Source organism: Polyodon spathula, chromosome 27, assembly GCF_017654505.1.
Source record: "Polyodon spathula isolate WHYD16114869_AA chromosome 27, ASM1765450v1, whole genome shotgun sequence".
In the NCBI taxonomy this organism is placed as follows: Eukaryota; Metazoa; Chordata; class Actinopteri; order Acipenseriformes; family Polyodontidae; genus Polyodon; species Polyodon spathula.
Window position 1 is genome coordinate 2,413,326 of NC_054560.1, and position 13,664 is coordinate 2,426,989.

At 44.4% G+C, this 13,664-nt stretch overlaps 1 protein-coding gene across 6 annotated transcripts in view; it reads left to right on the forward strand.

The window, feature by feature from the left end:
- Window positions 1–207: 207 nt before the first annotated feature.
- Window positions 208–13,664, forward strand: part of abca7 (ATP-binding cassette, sub-family A (ABC1), member 7) — a 53,025-nt gene continuing 39,568 nt past the window's right edge. For all 6 annotated transcript variants that reach the window (XM_041230297.1, XM_041230296.1, XM_041230292.1 and 3 more), the window contains exons 1-15: window positions 208–349; window positions 724–817; window positions 2,109–2,250; window positions 2,590–2,717; window positions 4,601–4,722; window positions 6,216–6,410; window positions 6,787–6,876; window positions 7,555–7,792; window positions 7,894–8,033; window positions 9,770–9,886; window positions 9,973–10,158; window positions 10,714–10,919; window positions 11,423–11,602; window positions 12,523–12,745; window positions 13,213–13,434. In XM_041230297.1, the coding sequence (XP_041086231.1) occupies window positions 284–349; window positions 724–817; window positions 2,109–2,250; window positions 2,590–2,717; window positions 4,601–4,722; window positions 6,216–6,410; window positions 6,787–6,876; window positions 7,555–7,792; window positions 7,894–8,033; window positions 9,770–9,886; window positions 9,973–10,158; window positions 10,714–10,919; window positions 11,423–11,602; window positions 12,523–12,745; window positions 13,213–13,434 (2,349 nt within the window). In that variant the 5' untranslated portion in view covers window positions 208–283. The remainder of the gene's footprint in view (window positions 350–723; window positions 818–2,108; window positions 2,251–2,589; window positions 2,718–4,600; window positions 4,723–6,215; window positions 6,411–6,786; window positions 6,877–7,554; window positions 7,793–7,893; window positions 8,034–9,769; window positions 9,887–9,972; window positions 10,159–10,713; window positions 10,920–11,422; window positions 11,603–12,522; window positions 12,746–13,212; window positions 13,435–13,664) is intronic.

Below are 13,664 nucleotides of genomic sequence, written 5' to 3' on the forward strand. Positions count from 1 at the left end.
TACCTTCCCACTGGGAGTCACGCTGTGCATACCTCAACATGATGTTCAGGGAGGAGAATGGAAGCTCTCAGAATCATGTCTGCAACAGCTGAGAAAAAATGCACCAGCATTGCCCTTGGAGCAATCCTGCCTTGAGCTTGTCCACCTGCAGTGACCTCTACAATACAATAGTTAAAAACATAAGAAACCTCACGTGGCTAATGGAACTCTCCCTTTTTCTGTCTTCAGGCTGCAGTGGGTCCTCCTGCAGAGTGCTATGGCGAGATAACCCATCTTTGACATCATGGGCTTCTGGATACAGCTGGGGCTCCTGCTGTGGAAGAACTTCACCTATCGCAGACGGCAGACTGTATGCAAACTGTCTGCATCTTTGTCTTATTCGTTTTACACGTTTTTAGTTATCACCAGTCGGGATGGGATTGTTGGGTGGTAATACTTTTGTGGTTGGTTTTACAGACCCTGATTAGCACTAAGCCTGGACTACTGAATGTTCCTTTAGGTTAGGGAAATCAAGACTTGAGCTGACCTGGGTGTGTGAAACCAGCCATTCACGTTTGCCAATCGTTATTTTTAAAAGGAAATCGCTGCAAAAAGGTTTTGGTTGTGGCCCCTGCCCTTGCCTTTCTCTCAGTGAGGCCATGTCACTGAAGACTCCTCTCTGTGGCTTGACTGTGTTGCACAGTGTTTCTGTCACTGACGAGCTGCTGTCTCTCCCTCTTTCAGATCCAGCTGGGGATTGAGCTCCTCTGGCCCCTGTTTCTGTTCTTCATTCTCATCTCTGTGCGCTGGTCACACCCTCCATTTCAGCAGAACGAATGTGAGTATTGTGGGGATGGGCCTCCGAATCACTAGTTGTTATTCAGAGATCTCTGCACAGATGTGGGGGCATGCTCCCGACGTTCACTCAGAGAAATGCACTTTCATCCCGTGAAGAGGCCTCTGCAGTCTTGAAACCTCCATTCGTCCAGGTTTTTACTCCAGGGCAATTTTCACTACAGCTTCTGGTAATGTGAAAAGCACACTCCCGTATTTGCATTGTACAAGTCATAAGGTTGTAAAACTCCTATTTCTTATTAGGAAAATTAATTGATCTTTCCGCTCGCTATCATTTGATTTAAATTGAGGATATAATAACTCTCTGAATATTTAAAAATTTCAAATGCTTGGCATATTGAAAAAAATGTGTTGGTTTGCTGTATATTTTTTTCTTTTGTCTTTATTACAAACCTATACAACAGTTTCTCCTAGCCCTGCTGCTACTTATTTCATTTGATTATTACTGTTCATTATTAATTCCATGTCAGGTTTCCCTGGAACTGCACAGGAACCGATAGGGTTATATTACCAATGTTTATGTGCTTGAAAACACATTGGTATAATTACTAATTTGTAAAACCTCTGGGTGTGGTTCTGTGTGCCTAAATAATGTATTTACATTTGAGTGACGGGAATTGAGTGTGTAAACTAGCATTCAGCTCTGTGGAGAAGGTGCGTACAGTAGGAACAGATATAATATAAAAAGCACTGTGACTAGTTCACAGTTAGCACTTCAGTTTCCACCGCAGAGACAAGCATATCTACGCCACACCTGACTGTCCCATATAGGAAAAGGTCATATCTTTTCTTTGTGCATGCTTATGGCTTAATATAATACATTGATATATTAGAAGTAAACGACAAAGACTGTTAACGTTGCCTCTGTGTGATGTGCTTATTCTCTATTACCTTCAGGGAAAAACCCTTAATCTTCCAATAGAGTGCCCAATAATTTTTTTTCCCCCAATTTTAGAATGAACTTGAGAGTGGGTGTCAGCAAGCTACTGGCCTCTGGAGGACAGAGGCCAGCCCTACAGTGTCCGCTTAAGCTCACTAGGCCCCTGGCCAGTAGGGGCCGCTGTAGCGCGATAAGGAGAAACAGTCCCTGACAGTTATGTCTCCCTAACCTGCGGGAGCGCCAGAGCCAATGCGCGACATCCCTCTGGAATCCCTAACCAGGACGCGAACCTGCACTCCCTGATTGTATGACTCATCCTGCACACCGCACGGCTGTGCTTTTACCAGGTGAGCCACTCTGGGAGCCAGGTTTAAACTGTCTTGTTATTTTTCAGGTCACTTCCCAAACAAGCCCCTACCCTCGGCTGGCACCCTTCCCTGGATCCAGGGGATCATCTGCAATGTGAATAACCCCTGCTTCCGCTACCCCACACCTGGAGAGACCCCTGGCCTGGTGGGCAACTTCAGCAGCTCAATGTGGGTACTTGCTTTCCAGGGAGGTCACTGTGAACCATGAGCTCCGCTTTGTGGTTTTTACATTTGAATTCGTAGCCATTTTGAATAAAAACACAGAGCAAGAATTCTGAGATTCTACAGATGCTGTCGGTGTAGGTTTCATCATGACGGCATTGTTCAGTTTATAGATCGGATCAACATTGGATTATGACATTCAATGCCAGTTTTCACCCCACTCTGCTAAGTCTTGGCTCAATCCGAGTAATCAAGTAATGGATTTGTGCTGTTCTAATTTAGTATTACAGTAATTCCCAGGAGCAAGATGAACCCTCTAATGGATTGATTCCCCACTCTTCTCAGACTCTCACGTCTTTTTGCTGACACGCAGAAGATCCTCTCTCACAGCAGAAGCCAATCATTGCCCGGAGAGTTCCAGCAGCTTCTATTGGCTCTCCAGAGCCTGAGAGAGAGAAGGGAGGCCTGGCCAAGTAAGATCCTCACACAGCTGAGATTTTATTGCTTTTATATTCATCCTTCTATCTTGTTAAAATACAAAAATTCAATAAGATTGTTTCTTCTTCACTTCACTGCTGGTGAATCACAATACAGACGACACACACGCCACTGTTACGCTATGATATATCATGTAAAGAAAGTATCACGATTCACTGATACATGAGTTTATGTCTTTGCACCTAATTGAGTGTTTTGAGTTATCCACAAAGAAGCATTCTTTCTATTGTGACCTGCAGCTGGCCTTTGCAATATGAAAAATACTAATAACTCTGATATTGCAATTAGGGACCCAGATGCTGTTACGTACATAAGGAGGCCTGTGCAGAGTGGATGGTAAATAGTCACTCTTTTGTTTGTTGGTTTTCCTTTCCTGATCCTCGACAGTGAGAGCTAGGGCTGTAACAGTTGATTGTGTATCGATGAATTCTGATATTTCTGTACATGAGGAATCATATTATAATAGAGGTATGTATTGATTGCAATGCGATACAAGACCAGAAGCACAACATAGCTTACTGTAGTTCGCCAAATGGTTCTTGAAATGAAGTGTGTTTTATAGTTGGTGTAAATACATACTTTCCTTATCTTATAACTAGGGCTTCTGTTTTTCAGTTTTTATTAATTTCATTTTTTGGTGCTTATTTTGAGCTATTTTCGGGTTTTTTATAAATCGTTTTTTTTTTCAGGGCTTTTGTTTTTTATATACTGTATGAAATCAGTGTTTTCAGCGACTTTCCAAAATGCTTCAGAGTTTCTTTTTCGGTCAATATGTGTAGTAGTAACTCGACAGCACTTGCTTCTATCCTTTGCTGTCTTCCACAGTGAAATCGCTATGGTCACGGGCACATTCTTCTGGGGTTTTTGTGTGTAGGCATTTTTGTACATTTCGCCAACATTTGGAATTCTGTTTTAAATCGTCTGTATCTTAACTGTAATACAGCTTTAAATCCTGCTAACAACCCTCCATTATTAATTGTAATCTCGTTTTAAATCTCGCAAGCAGAGTCTCCAATAGAAATGTAGGAATGTGCTGTCACTCAGTAGTTTGGGGCGGGTTTAAAGTATTCAGAACGAATCCATGACAGATACAAGGCAGGAAAGCGGAACACTGCCCAGCTGTGCTGGGAAATGTATTTTTTAAAAATTTGTAGTAGGTTTTATTTTTTAACGGGAAAGGAGTGAAGTCCACGTGAATTGATTAACAGTTTTTCCGGTGGTTTCCTGTGTTTATTGACTGTCCACCAATTAATTTCTTTCTGTATCTGAATTTTTTTTATCCGTTAAAACCAAGTCAGAAGCCTTACTCATAACATTTTGCCTTTTAACAAAATAGTCTATCAGTCTGTCATGATACATGTCGTATCCCAATTTGCACACCGAACCTCGTTGGGAGAATGCCTGCTTACTTGCATAGTTTACTGGAGCTCTCTTCTTCATTGTGCAATATAAGATCCAGTCATTTTATTAAAGTGCTTCTTCCCATGCAGGGTAGCAACAGTTTTTGTCCATCACTCATTTCAGTTTGCAGCAGCTAATGGTTGGAATGGGTTTCAATACAAGTTTCAATTAGAACGGTTTGTATCTGAGGTTGTTTTTAGTAGGGGCGACTCGGTGTTGACTGACATCTGTGCCTGCTAAGTTCCTGCTGAGTTTTTTTTTTTTTTTTTTTTTTTTTTTGATTTTATGTTTTCTGATTGTGTTTTTTACTCCTCATTTCTTGTGTTTGTTGGCTGTTGTGGTGTGAGCCTCTTGCCAGGTTGTCATTGTAAATAGAGAATTTGTTCAACATTGACTCATCTGGATCAGTAAAGGTTGTGATTGATTGCCTGATGGATTGCGAATGCTTGTGCTGCAGAGTCGTCTGTGAGAGAGTTCCTCCGACAGAACGAAACGTTTTCCCAGTTCCTGTTGGATAATGCCAGCCTCCCTCGGAATGTGGTTGACCAGTTGCTGAAGGCGCAGCTCAACCTCCAAGTGGTAAGCATTAAAACTGTGATCTGTCCCATCAGCTTGCTAAAAGTATAAAAATTATCACCCACTGGTTATACAGTGGAGGTGGGATTACGAGTAATTCCCTTTAACATATTTTCTGTCTGCAGGTATTAAATAAAGCTGGAATTTCCTCATCTGTGTGCTTGAGTGCTAGTCAATGACAGTGGCGTTGAGGGATTTAAAGGCTGATTGGAGTCCAGGTTAATTAAATACCTGGTGTCATGCAACATGTTAAAGGGATTTACCTTCACAGCCCTGATACAGACACATGTGCCACACTGCTGATTTTTTAGAAGCTTGCTAAGAACATTATTATTAAATGTGTCATAACCGCGGAGTGTATGGAGACCGCCTCTCTGTTTGTCCAAGTATTGCATAAAAAGGAACCCAGTAGGACCATCAAATGTATGTGCAGAAATGTATGAAATGAAATATGGTAAACAAGTAACCAAGGTAACCTTGGTTAGGGGGTCAGTTGCACTTGAATGGAGTAACAGCTAAAGGGCTTAATTCTATTGAAAGTTAGTAAGATAACAAAAACAGACTGCAGTCACGTAAGTCCTGAGCCCATATGGTATAAATACTGAGCATGGAGGCAACGCATTTACAGACAGTATCAAACCGCTTTACAGACAGTATGTATCATGATGAAGAAACAAGACAGAACAGTATAGTCACACAATTAACAAGATGCAATTATATTAATAATAACAATAAATAACAAATATCTAGATAGGACAAAAATAAATAAGAATAACAAATAAAATACAAAGTTAGCACATAAAAATAGATAACAGCAACTGTGTATCTAGATCAGGTTAAAAAAAAAGCTGTAAAAATGAGAATTTTTAAAAATTCTGACCGAAGCCGAATCTCTATTAGAGGAAGGCATAGAGTTCCACAGTTTGGGAGCAATAAAACAAAACATACTTCCTCCTCTCCTTTTCAATTTTACCATTGGAAGGCACATAAGTCTAGTTTTAGCTGACCTTAAGGTGTGCAGAAGTTTATATGACGACAGAATTTCTCATAGGTACTCTGGTGCTAAGCCATTTAGTGCTTGTATATGTTAATAATAAGATTTTAAAATCAATTTTAAAATGAATTGGAAGCCAGTGCAATGCGGCCAACGCACTAGTGGCATGTACTGTATTTAACGTTGACGTTCAATGTAGAATGTAAACATTGTCACAATATGAAACGTGGTCTGGTCTCATCCTTATACTGTAACAAAGTAGTTCATTCTATGTGTACCTTGATTCATAACCCTTGCACAGTCATGGCTACTCCAGCAAGGTTCTTGGAGGGCTGTTCTAGTCCCGGTTAAACAGATACAATGAAGTAGTTTAACTTTAGAACTCGGAGGTGTAATTGGTACAAAAGAACAGTTCCGAACGTGGTTGTAACACAAACCTGCACTGGACGGGCCCTTCTTTACAGTGCCGTTCTCGCAAAGCGTTTGTCTGTTTGCTCTTCAGGTGTCCCTGGCTGGCTCAGGCCTGCGTCTCCAGGAGGTTGTGTGCAATGCTTCCCTGCTCGGCGAGTACCTGCTCCCTGCTGATGGAGCGCCTCTCTCCCTCCTGCAGCCCAGCCTGTGCGCTGTGCCCTCCGCCACCCTGCAGGCGGCAGAGCGAATCTTTCTGTCTCAGCTTGACTACAGCCGGCTGCTCACCGTGAGTCCTGGCTAACTTTCCAGCCGACTGAACAATGTATTGAGAACTGTTACTCGCATATACAGGGCCGTTGGCTACCAGAGAGTTGTTCAGTAATGTCAACAAATAAATATGCAGCATTGCTGTTTTGCATAGTTCCAGCTCATGCATGTTGTCAGTTGTATTTGAAGGCTTTAGTGAAAAGTAGTTTTTGTATTTGACTAATGCAAATATTGTTATTTTATCCATTTTCTTGGTCACCTGTCCAGTGTACGATGAGGAAATTGGTTAGTGCTTGCAGCTCTACTTTATTAAACCGCAGGAAGCGTGCAGGACATTGCTTTATTTGGGCTGTGCTTGTATAGAACCCCTCATTACTCTGTTCTTCCCTTTCCAGGAGAGACTGAGCACCGATACTGCGAGCCTCATGGAAGTGACAGAAGCGGTGAACTCCTTCACCGAGGGATTGGGGGCCATTCTGTTAGAGGTGAGCAAAAAGTAATGTATAGAGTCCCCTATTTTGAATGGCATTTCACACAGCAACCCATACGCTCAGAAAGACTGAACTCTGGGGCCCAGCTTTCTCTGTGATAATTTGGCAAGACCAGGATGTGTGTGTGCAATGTGAGCTGTGTGTGTTGATGGCTAGTGTTCCTGTGTGTGTGCAATGTGAGCTGTGTGTGTTGATGGCTAGTGTTCCTGTGTGTGTGCAATGTGAGCTGTGTGTGTTGATGGCTAGTGTCCCTGTGTGTGTGCAATGTGAGCTGTGTGTGTTGATGGCTAGTGTCCCTGTGTGTGTGCAATGTGAGCTGTGTGTGTTGATGGCTAGTGTTCCTGTGTGTGTGCAATGTGAGCTGTGTGTGTTGATGGCTAGTGTTCCTGTGTGTGTGCAATGTGAGCTGTGTGTGTTGATGGCTAGTGTCCCTGTGTGTGTGCAATGTGAGCTGTGTGTGTTGATGGCTAGTGTTCCTGTGTGTGTGCAATGTGAGCTGTGTGTGTTGATGGCTAGTGTCCCTGTGTGTGTGCAATGTGAGCTGTGTGTGTTGATGGCTAGTGTCCCTGTGTGTGTGCAATGTGAGCTGTGTGTGTTGATGGCTAGTGTTCCTGTGTGTGTGCAATGTGAGCTGTGTGTGTTAATGGCTAGTGTCCCTGTGTATGTCTGCAGTTGTCAACATGGAGCAGTTTCTCCCAGCTGAGTGAGGAGCTGAGCAGGCTGTCTCGAGGGAGCACCACTGGCTCTCCGCGTGACCAGTTCAGAGCGGTGTCCCGCATCGTGTGTGGACACCCCGAGGGGGGAGGGGAGCGCATCCCCTCACTGAACTGGTACGAGGACAATGACATCAAGGCCTTCCTGGGGCGCAGTGACACTGAAGAGAGAGAGGTGCAGCTGGACAACAACACCAGTGAGTGAAGGGCCCTTTCACTGTGTCACTGTGTGTGTATGTCACTGTCCCTGTCCCTGTGTGTCACTGTGTCTGTGTCACTATCCCTGTTTGTGCTTCAGCCCCATACTGCAGGGATCTGATCCGCGGCCTGGAGTCGAACCCGCTCTCCCGTATTATCTGGCGTGGGATTAAGCCGCTGTTCATTGGGAAGCTGCTGTACACGCCTGACACGCCAGCCACACGCAGCATCATGAAAGAGGTAGGGAACCTGCAAACTCTTCAGCACTAATCAAATGTCTTTCTTTTGAACCACACATTAAAAATGTTATCAAAATCTCTTTATCTTTCATCTCAGAAATATCGCCAAATTAAAGTATTCTTTCGTGACCAGATGCTGAGAAGCTGATGCATGCTCTTGTGTCTTCAGGGATTGATTACTGTAATGCCCCATTCTCTGGTACTCGTAGTCATGTTATTTCTTGTCTGCAACGGGGACTAAGACAAGAACACATTGCCCCTGTGCTAGCATCTTTACACTGTCTTCCTGTCTGGTTAAGGATAGATTTTTAAGGTGCCTCCTTTTAACTTACAAGGCTTTAAATGGCCTTGCCCCATCATACTTTAAATGATCTTTTAACCCTGTATGTTCCTAGATGCTCACTCCCATCACAGGATGCCTGGTTACTTACTACAGTAGTCTCCGGCTAAGAAAACACCCCTCTGGAAGCAAGCAAAGTGTTTTTATAGCCAAAGTATTCTGTGACAGTTATCCACCAGACACACTATGAATTAGTAATAAATACGTATGTTACTTGCGTGCATCAACATATAAAATTAATTGAATAAGTAAAAGCAAAACAGCAGGCAAGGGTATGTTAATAAACTATAATAAAGTAACAGACAAACTAACATTAATAAAACAAGCAAAACAACACAGTCAAAAAGCTTAAATCACTATGTACTGTGAAATTAGCTGCCGGGTCTGTTTCAGTCTATCACAGTGGCAGAGGAAAAATAATGGGCGTTACTTCAGGTTAACTTAATGTTAATAAACTAACTGTCAAACAAAATGAACACAGCACCCCTACACACGTTACAAAATGCAGCAGCAATATACAAGACATGCACAATATTAACAGAATGGTGAAGCAGCTCACCAGGACGGGAAACAACAAATTTCTCAGCGGCTTGTCACATTTCCGTTTTTTTTCAAGAGCTTGAACCATTTCCAACTTTTTGTAGCAAGAGAAACAGTGGCGCATTTTGCAGTTTGTTTACATGCCATTTTGTAACGTTCATTTACAATAGTAAAAATCTGTTTCACAACAAGGACGTTCTCTTAGGCGAAGTGTTCTCTTAGGAGGTGTATATCTAAATACCGAAAAAAAAACACAGGTGGTAGAGCATTCAGCTATAAAGCCCCTAAATTATGGAATAACCTGCCTAGTCCTGTAAGGAAAGCTCCCACTGTTGCTGCCTTTTTAAAACTAGATTAAAAACACATTTTTCTAATCTATCTTGTATATCTTAAATGTTTTTTTTTTTTTTTTTTTTTTATCCTATCTTGCTTGTTTTATTGTTTTGTTTTTATTCTGTTGTTCATTTTGTGTGGCAATCTGTCGTGAAAGGCGCTATATAAAAATCAAGAGTGATTGAACCCCTACCCTGAGTGGGTATCAATCTAAAATCCCAGTACTGCCCTGCGCCCTGCTATCTAATTCCTGTATCGCTGTCCCAATTGCTGCTTTCTAATCTGTTTACCGCCTGGGAGGGTCTATCCTAACAGACAGGAGTCTGATCATCACACACTCTTGGTTTTGCTAGTACTTTGATGTTGATGATCCAGTAATAAACCCTTCATTTAATGGAAGTACCCTACTGCCCTCTGCACTGCTCTCTTAACTCTGTTCCTGTTCTCTAAGCCCTGTCCTGTTCTCTAGACCCTGCTCTCTAAGCCCAGGTGTCACTGCCCCTATACCCCTGTCCTGTGCTCAGGTTAACCGGACATTCGAGGACCTATCGGTGCTGGGTGAGGTGAAAGGGGCTTGGCAGGAGCTTGGACCACGAATCATAACCTTTATGGAGAGCAGTATGGAGATCCAAATGCTGCAGGTAAGGCTATCATGATCTTCAGCTGGCTTTTTGTGACCAAATAACACAGGAGCTGAAGACCTGAGAGGAGTTTCGTTTTGTTCCAGGACCTGTTGAAGACCCCGGAGGTCGCTGGCCTTGTTGACCTTCGCCTTGCGGACACTTCCTGGACTGCGGCCCGCATTGCCCACTTCCTGTCCACTAGCCCCCCTGAGGCTGGTTCCAACACTACCTGGAGAGACACGTACCAGGAGGTGGACGAGATAGTGACCACTGTCTCCCAGTTTATCCAGGTACTCTGCACTGGACCTCATACTGCGCAGGTTCGGACTCTGAAGGGAGTTGAGTTCTCTGCTGTTGAGTTCCTGGGTGAAAAAGGAAGCTAGCTCGGTTGTGGGATCGGAGGACACCCACTGAACCTTCAGATCTCCTGAGCCATGTGGGGAATTGCTGAGGTTAGGAGAAAAGTGATTTGGCATTCCAAATTGGGAGAACAATCGCGTGAGGAGCGGGGAATTGTAATTGGACACACAATTTTAGAAAAAAAAAAAGGCCAGAATAAAAACGATTTACATGTAACTGGAAAAATAAGCTACGAAAAATTAAATTAAGGAAAACGGAAGCCCTATACTTACTCTCCCTAGCCCACTTAAGTCTTGTCTTTTAACAAAATGGTCGATCATTAAATAACCATTGTATGTTTTTTTTGCATCATAGCTGCATATCACCTCAATGAAATAATAAAAAATAAAAAACCAAAACATCTTGAGCACAGTAGTTTATGCCGGAGGTACTAGGCTGCTCTCCGCTCCTGTGCAGGGAGTGTAACCCTGCCTATGTCTCTGCAGTGCGTGTCCCTCAATAAGCTGGAGGCCGTCCCCACAGAGGAGAGGCTGGTGTCCCGGGCCCTGGAGCTGCTTGAGGAGAGGCAGTTCTGGGCAGGGATCGTCTTCCAGCTGCAGGACGTCCCGCCCCCCGACCTGCCACCCCACCTCACCTACAAGATTCGTATGGACATCGACGACGTCACTCGGACCAACAAGATCAAAGACCGGTCAGTGTGGGGGCAGGGGGTGATGGAGAGAACGGATTCGGAGATGGAGAGGGAATGATGGCGAGGGATTGACTGGGAAGGGTGGAGAGTGATGGACTGAGCAGGAGATATTTGTCTGGGGATAAAGGGGAGATTGGAGAGGGAAAGAGACTGGGCAGAGGGGAGATGCTGGTGGGAAGTGATAGAAAGGCTGTAGTTTGTCATTCCTATTGAACTTGCTTTGAGATACTCATGCACTTTCAATAGCCATTTTACCTAGAGTGAAAATGTCCCCACCCATTCAGGACCTTCTTTCCTGTCAGTAACCAACCAGCTGGTTCCCCTAATGATTGATATGCAGTCAGTAAGATGCTTCACTCTGAAGACACTGCTGAGGTGAAATGGCCAAAGAAGTGCCAGTGTAACTGACATCCTGCAGGAAAGGCAAGCACACTGAGAACTTTCTGTAGACTGGGCAGGGTTACTGTTGACTCCGCACAGTGACACTGTCTCCCTTCCCTCAGGTTCTGGGACCCTGGGCCAGCAGCGGACCCCTTCAGTGACCTGCGCTATGTTTGGGGGGGCTTCGTGTATGTGCAAGACCTGGTGGAGCAGGCTGTGACGAGGGTCCTGAGCAGGGGCCGCGCCCCTCGCACTGGGCTCTACCTGCAGCAGATGCCCTATCCTTGCTACGTGGATGATGTGTGAGTACAGCAGCAGCTCTAGCTGCCGCCTTCACACTTATTTAATATGTAGGAAATGCATAGAGGAGTTAAAGTGATGACTAAGGCTTTTAAAATCTATTCTCTTATTCATACCAGCAGAATGATATCTTTTAAAAAACAAAACACACACACTAAAACGATCAGTAATATTGAAATTAAGTTAGAGGTATGAACATTGATGAAATCATCGGTTGTAAAGCAAGGCAGTCAGATTGCGATCAGGGCTCAATATGTGTTGCAATGGAAGACAGTTAGACTTGGTCTCTGGCTTGGTTTGTTTTGTAATAATACAAGACAGTTGGAGTGGGACCAAGGCTTCATTATGTAAGGTAATAATACTAGTCAGTTGCATTGGGTCCCTGGGTATGGGTTGCAGTTGCATTGGGTCCCTGGGTATGGGTTGCAGTTCCATTGGGTCCCTGCTTCGGTATGGGTTGCAGTGCATTGGGTCCCTGCTTCGGCATGGGTTGCAGTGCATTGGGTCCCTGCTTCGGCATGGGTTGCAGTGCATTGGGTCCCTGCTTCGGCATGGGTTGCCGTGCATTGGGTCCCTGCCTGCTTCGGTATGGGTTGCAGTGTATTGGGTCCCTGCTTCGGTATGGGTTGCAGTGTATTGGGTCCCTGCTTCGGTATGGGTTGCAGTGTATTGGGTCCCTGCTTCGGTATGGGTTGCAGTGCATTGGGTCCCTGCTTCGGTATGGGTTGCAGTGCATTGGGTCCCTGCTTCGGTATGGGTTGCAGTGCATTGGGTCCCTGCTTCAGTATGGGTTGCAGTTGCATTGGGTCCCTGCTTCAGTATGGGTTGCAGTTGCATTGGGTCCCTGCTTCAGTATGGGTTGCAGTGTATTGGGTCCCAGCTTCAGTATGGGTTGCTGTCACACTCCTGGTTTGCTCTCCAGGTTCCTACGGGTGCTGAACCGCTCACTGCCCCTCTTCATGACCCTGGCCTGGATCTACTCGGTTGCCATGATCATCAAGGGGGTGGTGCACGAGAAGGAAGCTCGACTCAAAGAGACCATGAGGATCATGGGCCTGAGCAACATTACTCTGTGGGTCAGCTGGTTCATCAGCAGCCTTCTGCCCTTCCTGGTCAGCGCAGCCTTACTCATTTTCATTCTCAAGGTAGGTGAGCCGTATCCAGGGTCCTGGCTCAAACATTAATGGCTAAAATAATTCCCTTTTCAGCTTCACTAAGATGTGCTATCTGAAGTCACGTTTCCATCTGCTATTTGACTTGAATACAATTTTCAAATGAGATCGAGATTTCAATTGGGACTGTGACGATCAGAGCTGGATCTCTCCAACTCACGCTGATGGTGAAAGTTAACCTAATGAGTGTCCAATGCAAAGTACTCAACAGTTTTTAAGTCTCTGATTGCAGAAGAAAAATATGTGTGCCGAAAATTAGGGTTGTGAATATAGTATACTGTCAAGGAAATAGTCAGGAATTTACTGATAAATAGAAATTACACACAAATGTCTTTAGTGTAACATCTGGTTGAGGCTGGATTGTAGACTGCAATCATACTGGTACTGTATGTGAGAGGCAGCGATGTGTATCTCCTATCTCTGTGTATATCTTCCTCCAGCGAGGAGACATTCTGCCTTACAGTGACCCGGCAGTGATCTTCCTCTTCCTGGTGACCTTCGCCACGGCGACCATCATGCAGTGCTTCCTGATCAGCACGCTGTTCTCGCGAGCAAACCTGGCGGCCGCATGCGGTGGCATCATCTACTTCTCCCTGTACCTGCCCTACGTGCTGTGTGTGGCCTGGAGGGACCACGTCACCTTCACAATGAGGATATTCGCGGTGAGAAACATTCTGTTGTCTTGGTCATTTTAAGAGAAACATACCAGAGTTACCTTGGATTCTTGTTATTTCACTTGTTTCTGTGTCAGTCAATCAACGTTTTTAAAGATGTTTTAAAGCACCTCTGTGATTCCTGGAGCTTTAAGATTCGCGTCTGACTTCCAAGTACAGCCAGAGCATAACCCTTTAACATCTGGTACACCAGATTAACCTTGTAGGTTAAACTGGGA